This window comes from Electrophorus electricus, chromosome 7 (genome assembly GCF_013358815.1).
Source record: "Electrophorus electricus isolate fEleEle1 chromosome 7, fEleEle1.pri, whole genome shotgun sequence".
Taxonomy (NCBI): Eukaryota; Metazoa; Chordata; class Actinopteri; order Gymnotiformes; family Gymnotidae; genus Electrophorus; species Electrophorus electricus.
The window spans coordinates 19,770,742-19,783,453 of record NC_049541.1 but is presented as its reverse complement, the minus strand read 5'-3'; the positions used below and the strand labels follow the sequence as shown (position 1 = coordinate 19,783,453).

The window sequence follows — 12,712 nt, the reverse complement described above, 5'->3', positions numbered from 1 at the left end:
CGCAAGTAAGTGGTTTAGCAAACCAGACCCAACGTTCCAAATTATACAGCTAACGTTGTATAGCAAGAGCAAATGCACCGGCCAGCTCATAACGTGAACGCTCTCCCTACGTGATGCAAGAACGTGAAAGTCAGTCTATATTGAAGTGCGGGTGTGCGTCGGCTTGGGAAGCCACAAGGAGCCGGATTTTCTAGACTCAGCTTTGTCTTCCCTGCCCTGAGGGCTTATGATTCTCGTCGCCAAATTGGGCCAACACCGCCGTTTCCTCAAGCCTGGCTAATCCGCTCAGTTTTATCTCTAATCTTCTAATAGAGGAGGCCAAACAGCATATAAAAAACACGGATGCCAGGAAAGGAACTTCATTTGCACAGAGGGAAGAAAATCCTTCGAGTCTCCCAACACGCCGAAGGCCTCGCTCCCGTGTTCTCTTTTACAACTCCCAGGTCAACACATTCTGAGCCCCAGGTGAGTGACGTCATCTAGGCTCCCCTGGATGAGTCAGACTCTGTCCCAAACTGTAGCGGTTATGAGGCAGACGTGTATGCGGAGAGGAGCGAGGTTTATTAGGGACAAATCCAGTAATCACAGTCCAGGGTCACGGAGCCAACACAGAGAGTCCAGGAACACGCAGTAAACAAAGAAACGCACGACAACAGAATATATCAACACGAATAACACAATCCGAACATGATCATGAACACAAACACAGATATAAACAACTAACACCATAGCTCACAAACGAGGCATGGATGACAATGACCTGCGAATGGCAAACACAGAGTATATATACACAGGATAATGAGGACTAACAATGAACAGGTGAGACAAATGAGACAGCGAAAATCAAAACAAGGACTGGAACAGGAACAGAGAAAATGAAAAGATGACACGAGACAGAAACCATGGAGACAGAGATGCTAGGAGGGGCCAGTTGTGAGGGTATCTGTGAGCCTGATCCTATTCCAACATCCTAACAGGCAGCCAGCATATTTACACCTAAATGGACACCCTTATGAAGGTCTCTGCATATGCTGTTTGACATTTCCTGTGATCATGTAAAATTGATATAATCTTTATATGCTGTAGACTCCGGGAGTTAAAAAGTCAGATCAACATTTATCCTTAAAGTTCAAACCAAGGGCTCAGGCTGCATGATGTCGCGCTACATGATGGCCTACACACAAAAACCCCCATAATAACAATAATAAGACGTCGTCATGCATCTGAAAGTCAGCCAAAGAACTCTGCTCCTATATACTGCAAAGCTTCAAATCTGTGGTCAGCCAAAGAACTCTGCTCCTATATACTGCAGAGCTTCAAATCTGTGGTCAGCCAGAGAACTCTGCTCCTATATACTGCAGAGCTTCAAATCTGTGGTCAGCCAGAGAACTCTGCTCCTATATACTGCAGAGCTTCAAATCTGTGGCCAGCCAAAGAACTCTGCTCCTATATACTGCAGAGCTTCAAATCTGTGGTCAGCCAGAGAACTCTGCTCCTATATACTGCAGAGCTTCAAATCTGTGGTCAGCCAGAGAACTCTGCTCCTATATACTGCAGAGCTTCAAATCTGTGGTCAGCCAAAGAACTCTGCTCCTATATACTGCAGAGCTTCAAATCTGTGGTCAGCCAGAGAACTCTGCTCCTATATACTGCAGAGCTTCAAATCTGTGGTCAGCCAAAGAACTCTGCTCCTATATACTGCAGAGCTTCAAATCTGTGGTCGGGAATTCAGCAGGGACTATTAAAGAAATAAAAACAAAGAAATGAATACAATCCTGCCCTTCACCTTATGCCTCTCTCATGTACTTTTATAATGATTCGTCCAGTCGGTTGTCTCCTGCCTAGCGACATGGCGGCATCAGTGAGCCCCCCACCCCCGAAACAGAGACAAAGGTTGGACCCTTGTGTCCCCTCGTCTTAATGCCAACCCCACCAATAGAGGTCATACGTTTTATTTTGGAAGCGTGTGATTAGGCTTGAGACCGGGCAGTGGTGCACAGTGTTCCCTGTTCGATCTGACCTGGTGCCTTCTTTTTGCTTTGTGTTTTTCCCCGCAGCTGTATTTGGAAGCGGTTCTGTAGCCTGCCTCCATTTTTCTTCTTTCATATTAAGGAATGCGAGGATGGGGGATGGGAGCTGATGGCTTTTATGGCAATCTATGTGCACCATTAATTCAAACACATTACACCGAGATAAAGACTCTCGTCCCGTTGCCAAACAGGACGTTCTTTATCTTATTTTAATGCTATGTCTCCCGGAATCCAGCGGGAACATAACTCAAGTGTGCACGTGGAACACATCCCCGAGGAAACTGCCGACACTAACATCATTCTGCCAACCTTTGGAAATTGCCGGAAAAAAGTCCTTGAAATGGCAGTTCTGACTCATTTTTCCGTTATTCCATTTATTCTAAACTTGTTTGATATTCCTTCCACAAAAAAGCAGTGGGCGTGTGATGTTAACATTGAGGACATCAAAAGAGGGTGTCAACATGGGAAAACAAGTCTCACGTCCATCTCCCTGTAACTGTAGGCGTTTAAATCTATATGTCTCACACGCTTGATAAATATACATCGTGTGCTTTGAAATAACACGCATATATATACATGTATATAGCACATTCAAAGGATAATTTAATTATGTCACCAGAGAGATGATGCAACTCACTAACACTCAATATTCTCCTTGTACTTTACAAATGCACTCCGATAAATTCTTCTTCAGTGGCAGGTTCAAACACACTGGCAGGTATCACAGGATTTTGAGTGTTTACACCAGGAATCTGTCTCAAGTCTTTCTGTACTTAATCAAGGCCTCGGTTCATAGCCTGTCAGCTAGAGCTACATCAGTCTAGCGCACGGAGCACACGGAGCTCTGGAACTGGGCCTTCATGCTGAGACTGCAGAATGCTGCAGCATTCCAATAAACCAGATGGCATGTCCCTTAATGAAAATCACAGGCATGCCAGGTTAGCGTTCTGTTCATCTGTGACTTCTATCTGCTGCTTCCTTATCGGGCTGCGATTACGTAACTTAAGACGTAACTTATGTTTTAGGTCATCTGTTACCTAAGCAGTTTAATCGTATTCAGTGGTTTGCAGTGACTCAACTTCCAAGCTGGCTTCCAAGCGGTCAACTTATGTCTCTCTTGTTTACAACCATTTGTATTACAACGCTGGTGTTAAATCCAGAAACACTTCCACATGTGTTATGAAGGAGGACAGGCTTAAAGGAACAAAAAATATAAAGTTTGAACTCTTAGACGTTTACTGCACATTTTACTCTCCAATGATTTATTTATTTACTCACTGGTTTTATGTGCTTATATATGTAATGATTTCAAGTTGTATGTTTGTTTGTTTTCATATTTTGATCCCTGCACAATTGAAGTTCCTTATGGAAAATAATGTATGAAGGAATATGCAAAGTAGTATTTTGTTCATATGCTGCTGACCCAGTCCAGAGCAGGGTTGCTGTCCAGCTACAGTATTTTGGTGATGGAACTCTAGTGTTCTACTTCACTTATCTTCTGTAAGGCAGCAACTCATTCACTATGACAGGAATGCAGATAGAGTTAAGAGAGACAGGGAAAGAGTGACAGGAAAAGAGAGACAGGAAGAGAGAAAGAGAGAGAGAGCGATGAGACTGTGTCAGAGAGCATTCTGGGGAAATATACAGGACAAGGAGTGATGTGGGAGAGAATGAGGGAGAGATGCTTGGGAATCCACTAAAGTGGTCTATGTGAGGGATACGTCTCTGTAGAGTCTTTAGTGTGGGAGCAGAAAGCCTTTGTAAAGTGGCACTCAAAGTGCTGTTCAGTTTCCCCCGAGCTTACTGTCTCTCCAGACCACTGGCCCAAACTACGCCAGACGCCTCTGAAGGCGTCTGACATTACATTTCACTTTTTAGAAAAAGTATTATAGCATATTTCTATGATATTAATTCAGCATTATAGCATATTACTTACTATGATATTATTTCAGCATTATAGCACTTACCAGCATATTAATTCAGCATTATAGCATATTGCTCACATATTAATTCAGCATTATAGCATATTGCTCACATATTAATTTAGCATTATAGCATATTGCTATTATATGAATTCAGCATTATAGCATATTGCTTACTAGCAGCTGCTAGTTGTATAAAAAAAATGTGATGCAACATTCACCGAGTCTCTTCCTCTTTAATACTTTTATGCGTTTATTTTGGCAAACGTTTGTGGCATTTTAAGATGCTGCACAAGCCAGCTTCTTCCTGTACCTCTACTACTGCAGTGTCAATGCTTGCCATCGTGCTCACGTCACTCACTCCAAAAGTGCCTCGCAAATAAATCTGTGTGCAGAATTATGTTGATTTGCATGTGCAACTAAACATTGTTATAGATATCCACTCAATCCACGTCGGCCTCCTACCGGGAAATTTACTGTCGGATAGGTGGTTTTTTTTGTGGAGTGGTGTTCCATTCTGAATCACTAATATATGCAAATGAGGACAAAATGTTGTAGCACCATATATCACACAAACACACACACACATTAAATATGCCACTTCTTCATACTCATGTATAACAAACCATATTAGCACAGTGTTGTTTGCTGTTAATGTCGCATTAAATCTGGCAATATATTTTATGAATTTGGCCCTATAACTTCTCCCACAAACTCCAATCTCATTTTTTTTTGTTCTGTTCCAGTAATAGCAGGCTTACACAGTAGCCTTCAACTACCGCTCCAAACACAGTACCTCACACACCTGAAGACCAAAGCTAAGCGAGATCAGGCATGACGAAGGAGAAGCTGAAAGCCCCGCTGGAACAGAGTCTTACTTCATCTCCAGAACCTCCTCCAGGTGCTTCCTGCGCTCGGCTCTCAGTGTGGTCAGGTGGGCCTCCTTCTCAGCCAGCGACTGCTGCGTGGACGCAAGTTTGGTCTGCATGGACTCCAGCTCCTGCTTCACCTTCTCCATGGCTGTCAGAAGCTCCTCCATCTGTCCACACGCATACCCATACGCCAGCATCCGAACACACACACACACAAAAAGTGAGTCAGATAACCACAAAAGCAAAGCTTTAAGGGAATTAAACAAGTGAAACAATTGTCCGTGTTGGGAGGGGGGGCATCATACTGCAGAAGCTGAATGTATCTTTACAGTTTCATAAAGGTGGGTGTTCTCCAGTCTTTTGCTATGAATTTCCATCCCTGGGTCTGTCCATGTCCACCCAGAAACAAGCGAACGAAAAGCATAAACCAAACAACAGTGGCAGGTTTGCGCAACCTAAACACGTTATGCCACTGCACTTGGCACGCTAGATCTGAACACTCCTCGCAGACTCCTCAACTACTGCAGGCAACTGTGGTCCTCTTTAAAAGCGTTCAGCTTAAAGGAACCTGTCTATGTTACAGGCAGTGAACTGAGCAACGTGTCCAGATCTCACACTCTCTCGGCCCCTGTGTTATTCATACCATTTACCCATCCTTCTGTAATGCCCTCCACATCGCTGATTCTGGTATTAGGTGCTACACAGGTCCACTCTGAAGTTGCACTGGGTCCACGAAGAAGCTTCTCTCTACACTGTTTTGATTTGGATCATTCTCCATGAGGCTGGGCACGGTTTTACAGTTGTCTGCTGGGCCTGGGCCACTCAGAGACCAACACAGTGCAGCTTACATTGTTCTATTATACACATGTGCATGCGCACACACACACAGACACACACACACTCACCTAAACCTTTAGGTAATCTAACGGTATATATGTACGTGCTGTATAAACATACACACTTATAAGAATATTACCATAACTGAGCAGAGAGCACAAATATGTTTCTTGACTAGTACAAGTACCTCTGTAGAAAACACTATGAAACTCACTCTTTTAGAGAGTCATAGAGAGGCAAAAGAAGGGGGCCTTTAGAAAAACCAGGCCAAGCTTTAGGTGCACTGTCTTGTAGTGCAGCCCCCTGGTGGTTGGAGGAAACACAGCACCGGGCAAATCATTCAGCCATGTAGGTCCTGCCGCCTAATTTACTGCACCACAGACAAGCAGCGATAGCTTACGTCCAGAGATACGAAACCACGCGAGGCTAAAAGCACTTCAGTCTTGATCCTCTCCTGCGGTTGTCATCGACACCATCGACTGCAACCGAGACCGCATGAGGGAGGGAGCACGCTGACACACAATGAACCCGTAACCAGTGAGCAGGGGCCTAGTGAGGCAAACCCAGACCCTGAGCGTGACGTCGGCAGCCGCCTGAAAATGGCTCACGTAGGAGCCGGAGCCAGCGAGATGAAATCATCAGCCTGAGGGATGCGGAGAGCATCAGGAACTACAGACAATGGCTTATTTGTTTTCTTTAGTAGAGACGGTCTTTTACCTTGGCATAGAGCAAATGTCACATCTTAGAAGAACAGAGCTGTGCAGAAAAGTCTTCCTTTGGCAAACAAAAAAAGGTGCCATTTTTCACAGATCTAGAGACGGGTTAAAAAAAAAATAAAATAAATTTTATATATATATATATATATATATATATATATATATATATATATATATATATATATATAAATAAATACATAAATAAATAAATAAATAAATAAATAAATATCTGGATAACACCAGTGAGGCATACTACAGTATGGTTCTAGCCCTCTAGAGGAACAGAGAAGAGAGGAGAGAAGTCCCTCCGTTGGGCTTCCCATAGGCACGGAGAAACGTTTAAACACTGACAGCATCAGTTTCACAGGCTGCAGGCGCCCTGTGGTGAGAGGGAGATGTATGAACTGCCAATCAAGCTGGAATGCCCATCGAGGGGTGTGCGAGGAAAGGAACAAGGGTTGTACTGCAAAAACTGAAGCTCCCCCTTGCACGGCTTAAAAGAAAATATCAGTGAACTAAAACGTGCTTTCATATGCTCTCAGGACTGTGCACAGCACCCGGCAGAATGGCTGGTTAATGAATCCATGGTGTGGAGCAGAAGATATGGTGTCACTGTGCCTGCAGGGTAGATATGGTAACCAAAGCCACCTTCAATGACCACTCCTTAGCTGGAACAAATGTAGGCTATCGTACATGTGCAGTGTGGTCACTTTTACTGTAATACTACTCAGTGAAGTCAGGGTTGCCTGGAACCCGATTCACATGCATCATAAGGACAAGTCATTTATTAAGAGAGTAAGCCTTATATTGGTTGTAGCTGTGAACTTGTGCGTCAGATGTCTGACAGCCTGCCACATACATAATCAGAGACACTCGTTTAAATGTATGTGGGTGTGTGTGGGGGGGGGGGTCTTGGAGCAAAAATATGCAGCAACTTTAAAACTGATCAGGAAGTTCACCAAAGTGAACGTTTCACTTTATAACAGTTTTCTTATGAGCATGTACTATACAGCAGTGTTTGTGTGCGCGTGTGAGAATTGAGAAATACTGGTTTGCATAAAATGTACTCAAATTTCTAAAACATTAATACTAGTCACCAATGACAACATCCTTTTGGTTTCCAAATACAAGTGTCCTAGCCAATGAGGAGTAGAGAAACATGATTTTCTGAGAGTCTATTTCAAACAGATGTAGTTTCCTAAAAGGAAGACCAAGGATGGGAGAAACAGTGAGGGATGATGGGTAGGAAGAAGAATGGGTTTGAGAGGTCAGAACTGTCTGGAAAACGTCCAGGGTGAGAACATCTCGAATGAAGACACGGCACAGCTGACTCGAGGAGCTTTGCCTCCTTAGGAAATGAGAAGAATGCAAGAGAAACAGAGTGAAAGAAAGTAAGAGGAAAACGGTCAGAATATCAATACTTCGCCAAGGTGCAGTGTCAGCCGAAAACTTGAAGGGGGGGGAGCAAAAAAAAAAAGAAATCAAAGCAGCCCTTGTTCAAAAAGGCATGAAAATGGTGTTCCAAATCACTGAAGGCGCTGATGAGGGGCAGTCCGCGCACGTACGGAGGGAACCAGCATGGAGAAAATGCTGATCTCTCACATCCGTATGAAAATGAAGAGGACCTAGCGGCTTCCACACAAACACGGCGGTGTGAAATGAATCGCGAGCTTTTGAGGGTTCCCCCTTTCCCTTTGGTAAAAAGTTTTTCAATAAATAAACAAAAAACCCCTCCAAAAATCCATATTCCACCAAACCAGTAGAGTTCTGTGTTATTACTGCATCATATACTGTGAAGTTACTACAGATGCACAGGTGAATAAATTCTTACACAATAAAACTATCAGGAAATGAACAACCTTAAATTGGTGGTGTTGTTTCTGACATGTCACACCTGAGCTGCTGACAGTGTGAGCCCTGCAGAACTGGCTGATGAAATCCTGCTCAGCAGATGCAAGCGGACGGGAGAGGTGGGGCGATTACATGCTCGAGGTTCCCCCACCCCCCTGCTCTGTCCTGACCCAGGACAGACCCTCAGGAGCTCTGAGGAACGCCTGAACACAGGAGCATGGCAGTAACAGAGCGCTGCAAATCGCTTTCTCCTGCAACTCCATCCCTTGTTGGCCTTTCACCCAGCGTTCTGCTCTCCTGGGCCCAAACCCGGTGCCAAAATCGCAACCTCTGCTCTCGGAGGCGGGTGTGAAAACAAGCTCAACAAACTGATCTCTGGTTCTGTCCACTGATGGATGTTATCACCATGTGAGACTTTTTTTTAAAACTTCCTCCACATTTTATTCTTAAAATTCCTGAATACACTGAATGCACAGAGGACCACAATCAGCAAATAAAGGAGCATTTTCTTTTATTTATTATAAGGCTGACATTATTGGACCCGCACCGTCCTCTATGCCATTCAAAATTAGAGCACATGGGTGTTGCTTTAAATACTCAACGTCACATGACTCATGATCAAAACCAACACAGACCCAGGTGAAGAGTTTAGTACCTATACATCTATACACAAACATCCCCACATTCTCAAGAGAAAGCGAGGATAGATGGGGCTTGCTAAAAATGTATTAAAGTTTAGGATCAGTTAAAATACACTTTTTGCTGCAAGTTTCCACCCACCAAAGGGTTACCTTTTAGTCAGTCTTGTCGTAATAACAGCATGTGTGACTGTGAGGAGGAGTATAAAAACAACCACAAGACGACACAAAAGCACAGAGCGTTTTAAGTCACAAGGTTATTCACAGCCATGGATGGATCGGGTTAAACATCAAGTGAATTCATTAACATCCCATAAACAAGATTATTCTAAGAATTTATTTATTTATTTATTTTTAAAAGAAGACTTTCCTGCTTCATGTCCAGTTACATGTGGTCTTGAAAGAAACCAGATCAATTAATGAACAACACTGGCACATTGTAAAAACTGATCCTAAACTTTCACAAGTCTTCAGCAAGCCCTGTCTTTATTTTTATTTAGGAGGACATGTAGTTTAAAAGACAGATTGGCACATGCTGACTGTTACCTTGAGAAAGGTCAACACGTACAGACACTCCGGGCCGATGTCCGTGCCTTCACTGTGCTGCGTTTAAGAATTTGGTGAAAAACAGTTCTTTCACACATCCAAGAACTTTTAAAATATATACTGGTAAAACTGGTACAAATATAAACTGGTAAAATATCCAATTAAAACTCACATTATGTGCAACAGTATGTTATGTTACGATTTTATCCAAGCTCAAGAGCTGTTATAGGAGAAAGGGGCTTAATTTATCAGTGTCCAGGCATTTTTGTACTCAAATCATAATATTCAACACCAATACCATCCTTTTGGCATTAGATATTCAGGAATTACTTCCATTTTTTGAAGCCTCTCTCAAGAATGTGGAAATGTATGTGAATGAATACATGTTTTTGTGCTGCACTCTTCATCTGGGTCTATTGAACACTATGTCTATGTCCCTGTAAATTATGATCGTATGAGAGTCACGTTACATGGAGCATTTAAAGAAACACTTGAAAGGTGCCAAGGATGGCATGAGCTCAAACATCATTAAAATACACGAAAAAGACTTAAGCAGCAGGAATCTCCTGATGGCCAATGCACCAGTTACCATGCAAAAAAGTGTGAAGTAACAGTTGCTCTTTTTCCTCCCACTGTAAAAATCATGGCTTTTTTTTTTTTTAAACCTCCACCTCCACTCAAGAAAGAGAAGCAGCCGGTAAGAGTCATTTTTTCTTGACTAATTTCCATTTCCATTTTCAGCCTGTACCGTCTCATGACCTCAAGGATACCCACTCCGTAACAGCCTGACCTGCCATCAGAGTGCCCCCTTCAGTATGGTGTAGGAACTGCAAGCCTGAAGCAGATGGGCCAAACTTCAGTTCAGGTTTACGAGTCTTCAGGGACCTGATTAAAGCTTTGCTTGCTTTCTGCTCACTGGTAATGTGGTAACATCTCCTTTGAATCCTATACATACATTTTTCCTATGAATCATCAGTCTAGTGTTGTCAGTAAGGAGCTTCATATTGTGGTTTTTTGTTTTTACACTGAGCTTAAAGGTGCATCACTATCACACCGACTCACCCCTCTGCTTGAAAAAGACGCAAGGAATGTCAGGATTTAAATGAAGAAAATCATGCAACAATGTGCCAATGATGCATTTCATACGAATGCATACAGAAAACAATAAGGGCTCTTCACACAGTGTAAACAAAACGAGGACAATAGTTCCTGAGAAGACATATAGAATAAACATATAACTTAACTACGTATAGAGAGCTTTTTTCTAGATACACAAAAAGAGAAGCTGCAGCTGGTTTGACTTTTTTTTTTTTTTTGCTGCTTTCTCTGTCCAGCTGACCCCAAAGAGCTTCATCATGCTGAGAGCAGGACTCTGTTCTGCTGAGGGAGGGGCTCTGATGTACCAGGCTGCAAGTGTTCTATCTGTGGGACTTAATGTGCCTGATATCTGAAAAACAATCCGTCTGAAAATCAATCTGAAAAACAGCTTTGCTTTGAAACTGGGAGCCAAACCTGTATTCTTTTAGCAATCTCACAGAAAAAAAAAACTTGTATTTTATATGATATTTCTGCTGCAACTCTTCCTTTTGCCTACAAAACATTACTTTTCTATATATAAAACTAATGCCAACTACACAGTTATTACTGTTCTTGACTTTGTACTGAAATGCAGTGAAGTGTTTCTCCCAGCAGTGAGTGGTACAGAGGGAAGTTGAGGAGCCCATCTAAGAGTAGGGAGTCACTGAGAAATTACAATAAAAAAAACTCTCCGATGGTATTCAAGACATACGCTGCCAAAAGAATAAATCTTTACACATTTTGCCCTCATTCTTTTTGGGAGAGCGGTGAATCTGATGTCCCACAATATCGTGTTATATATATATATATTTTTTTTTAATAAAAGAATGAAAGGTCTCTCTCCTGAAACAAAGATCAACAAAGACTCTTCAGGGAACCGTTAATAAACTGTGGCATGGCAATGATTATGCCTAGTATTCAAAGTTTGGTTTGGGACAAAAACCAAAAGCCACGGTGGTTAAAGTCCCTTTCATATTTCCTAAAAGGGTATTAAAAAAAATGTAAAAAGGTCTCTGACTGAACAGCGGGGGAAGCAGGCACAAGTAAAACAGATTAAACTATTCTTAGAAAAGAAATTATAAAAAAATGAAATAAAAATGATATCATACCTTGAAGCACTTAGAGCTGGTGTGGTCAGGGTCATGCATAGGCTCATGATGGCACAGAAGAGAGAGAAGAAAGGAATTACAGAAGAGGAGAGAAAAAAAAAAACAAGACCCAAAAATCCCAAAGCAGAAGAGAGAATGAGTACGAGCGGAAAGACATCTGCCATGTGGTAAACAGAGTTGCCATGACAACACATTGTTTCCAGGGCCAAACGGGCTCAGGGTGTGGACAGAGGGTGAAGGGGAAAGATCCAGACGGTACAGGACAGGATTTGTCGGAAGAGGAAGAGGAAGAGCAAAACGGATGGTAACAAGACATCCCTCCATCCTAGCATACATAAGAGGAAGAGTTCAGGCTTTCTTGGGCCTGGTGCCTCTGAGGAGATGGTTATGAAGTATGTCGTCTGGGGATTAGTCGTATTTTTTCATGTGGTCTTGGGCAAACCTTTGAACTGGGCCTGCTCGAGCGACTGGTCACACTTGTATGGCCCAGCCGTAACACTGGCGCTGGGCTGCGTGACTGGTGTCACTGCACAGCAAGAGTGCTGTGTCCGAAGAAAATACTCCCTTCTTCCCAAGCAGCCGCATTCTGCCCTTATTTTTACACACACACACACACACACACACACTGTTGGACACAATACAAAAGCTCATGAGGGCAGTAGAAGTAAAGAAGGCCTGTGCCCTCAGAGCCAGCAGAGTGCAGAGACCCATTATCTGATGCCACGGAGCGATGCACGGATCCAGGTGCAGAGACTAGGGGCAAAAAGGAGGCGGCAAGCAGAAAGTGTGTGTGTGTGTGTGTGTGTGTGTGTGAGAGAGAGAGAGAGATCCAGCTTGCCCATGTTGACCTCATTAAAGTGCGAATCAAACTGGGCCTTCACTGTAGATTCAAGAATCGCAAAAATCACGTACACTGAATAACTCACACAACTCAAGCGAATTACATGCACAACATGGCATCCTACACATCAAAGTTTCACATAGTGTTGGAGAGTCTGAAGCCCAGAGAGCCTGGTTCCTGTCACGCTTACAGTTACACTCCTCTTCACACATTTAAGACCAAAAGACTGACAGCAGTTTGTACAGAGACTGAGTTCGATCCAACACATGTGGT

General features: G+C 43.0%; 1 protein-coding gene across 10 annotated transcripts in view; it reads right to left on the bottom strand.

Annotated features, from left to right (window-relative positions):
- The window catches only part of erc1b (ELKS/RAB6-interacting/CAST family member 1b), a 170,281-nt gene that overhangs the window by 77,640 nt on the left and 79,929 nt on the right, over positions 1–12,712 (bottom strand). For all 10 annotated transcript variants that reach the window (XM_027020550.2, XM_035527781.1, XM_035527782.1 and 7 more), the window contains one exon: positions 4,831–4,991. In XM_027020550.2, coding sequence (XP_026876351.2) covers positions 4,831–4,991 — 161 coding nt within the window. The remainder of the gene's footprint in view (positions 1–4,830; positions 4,992–12,712) is intronic.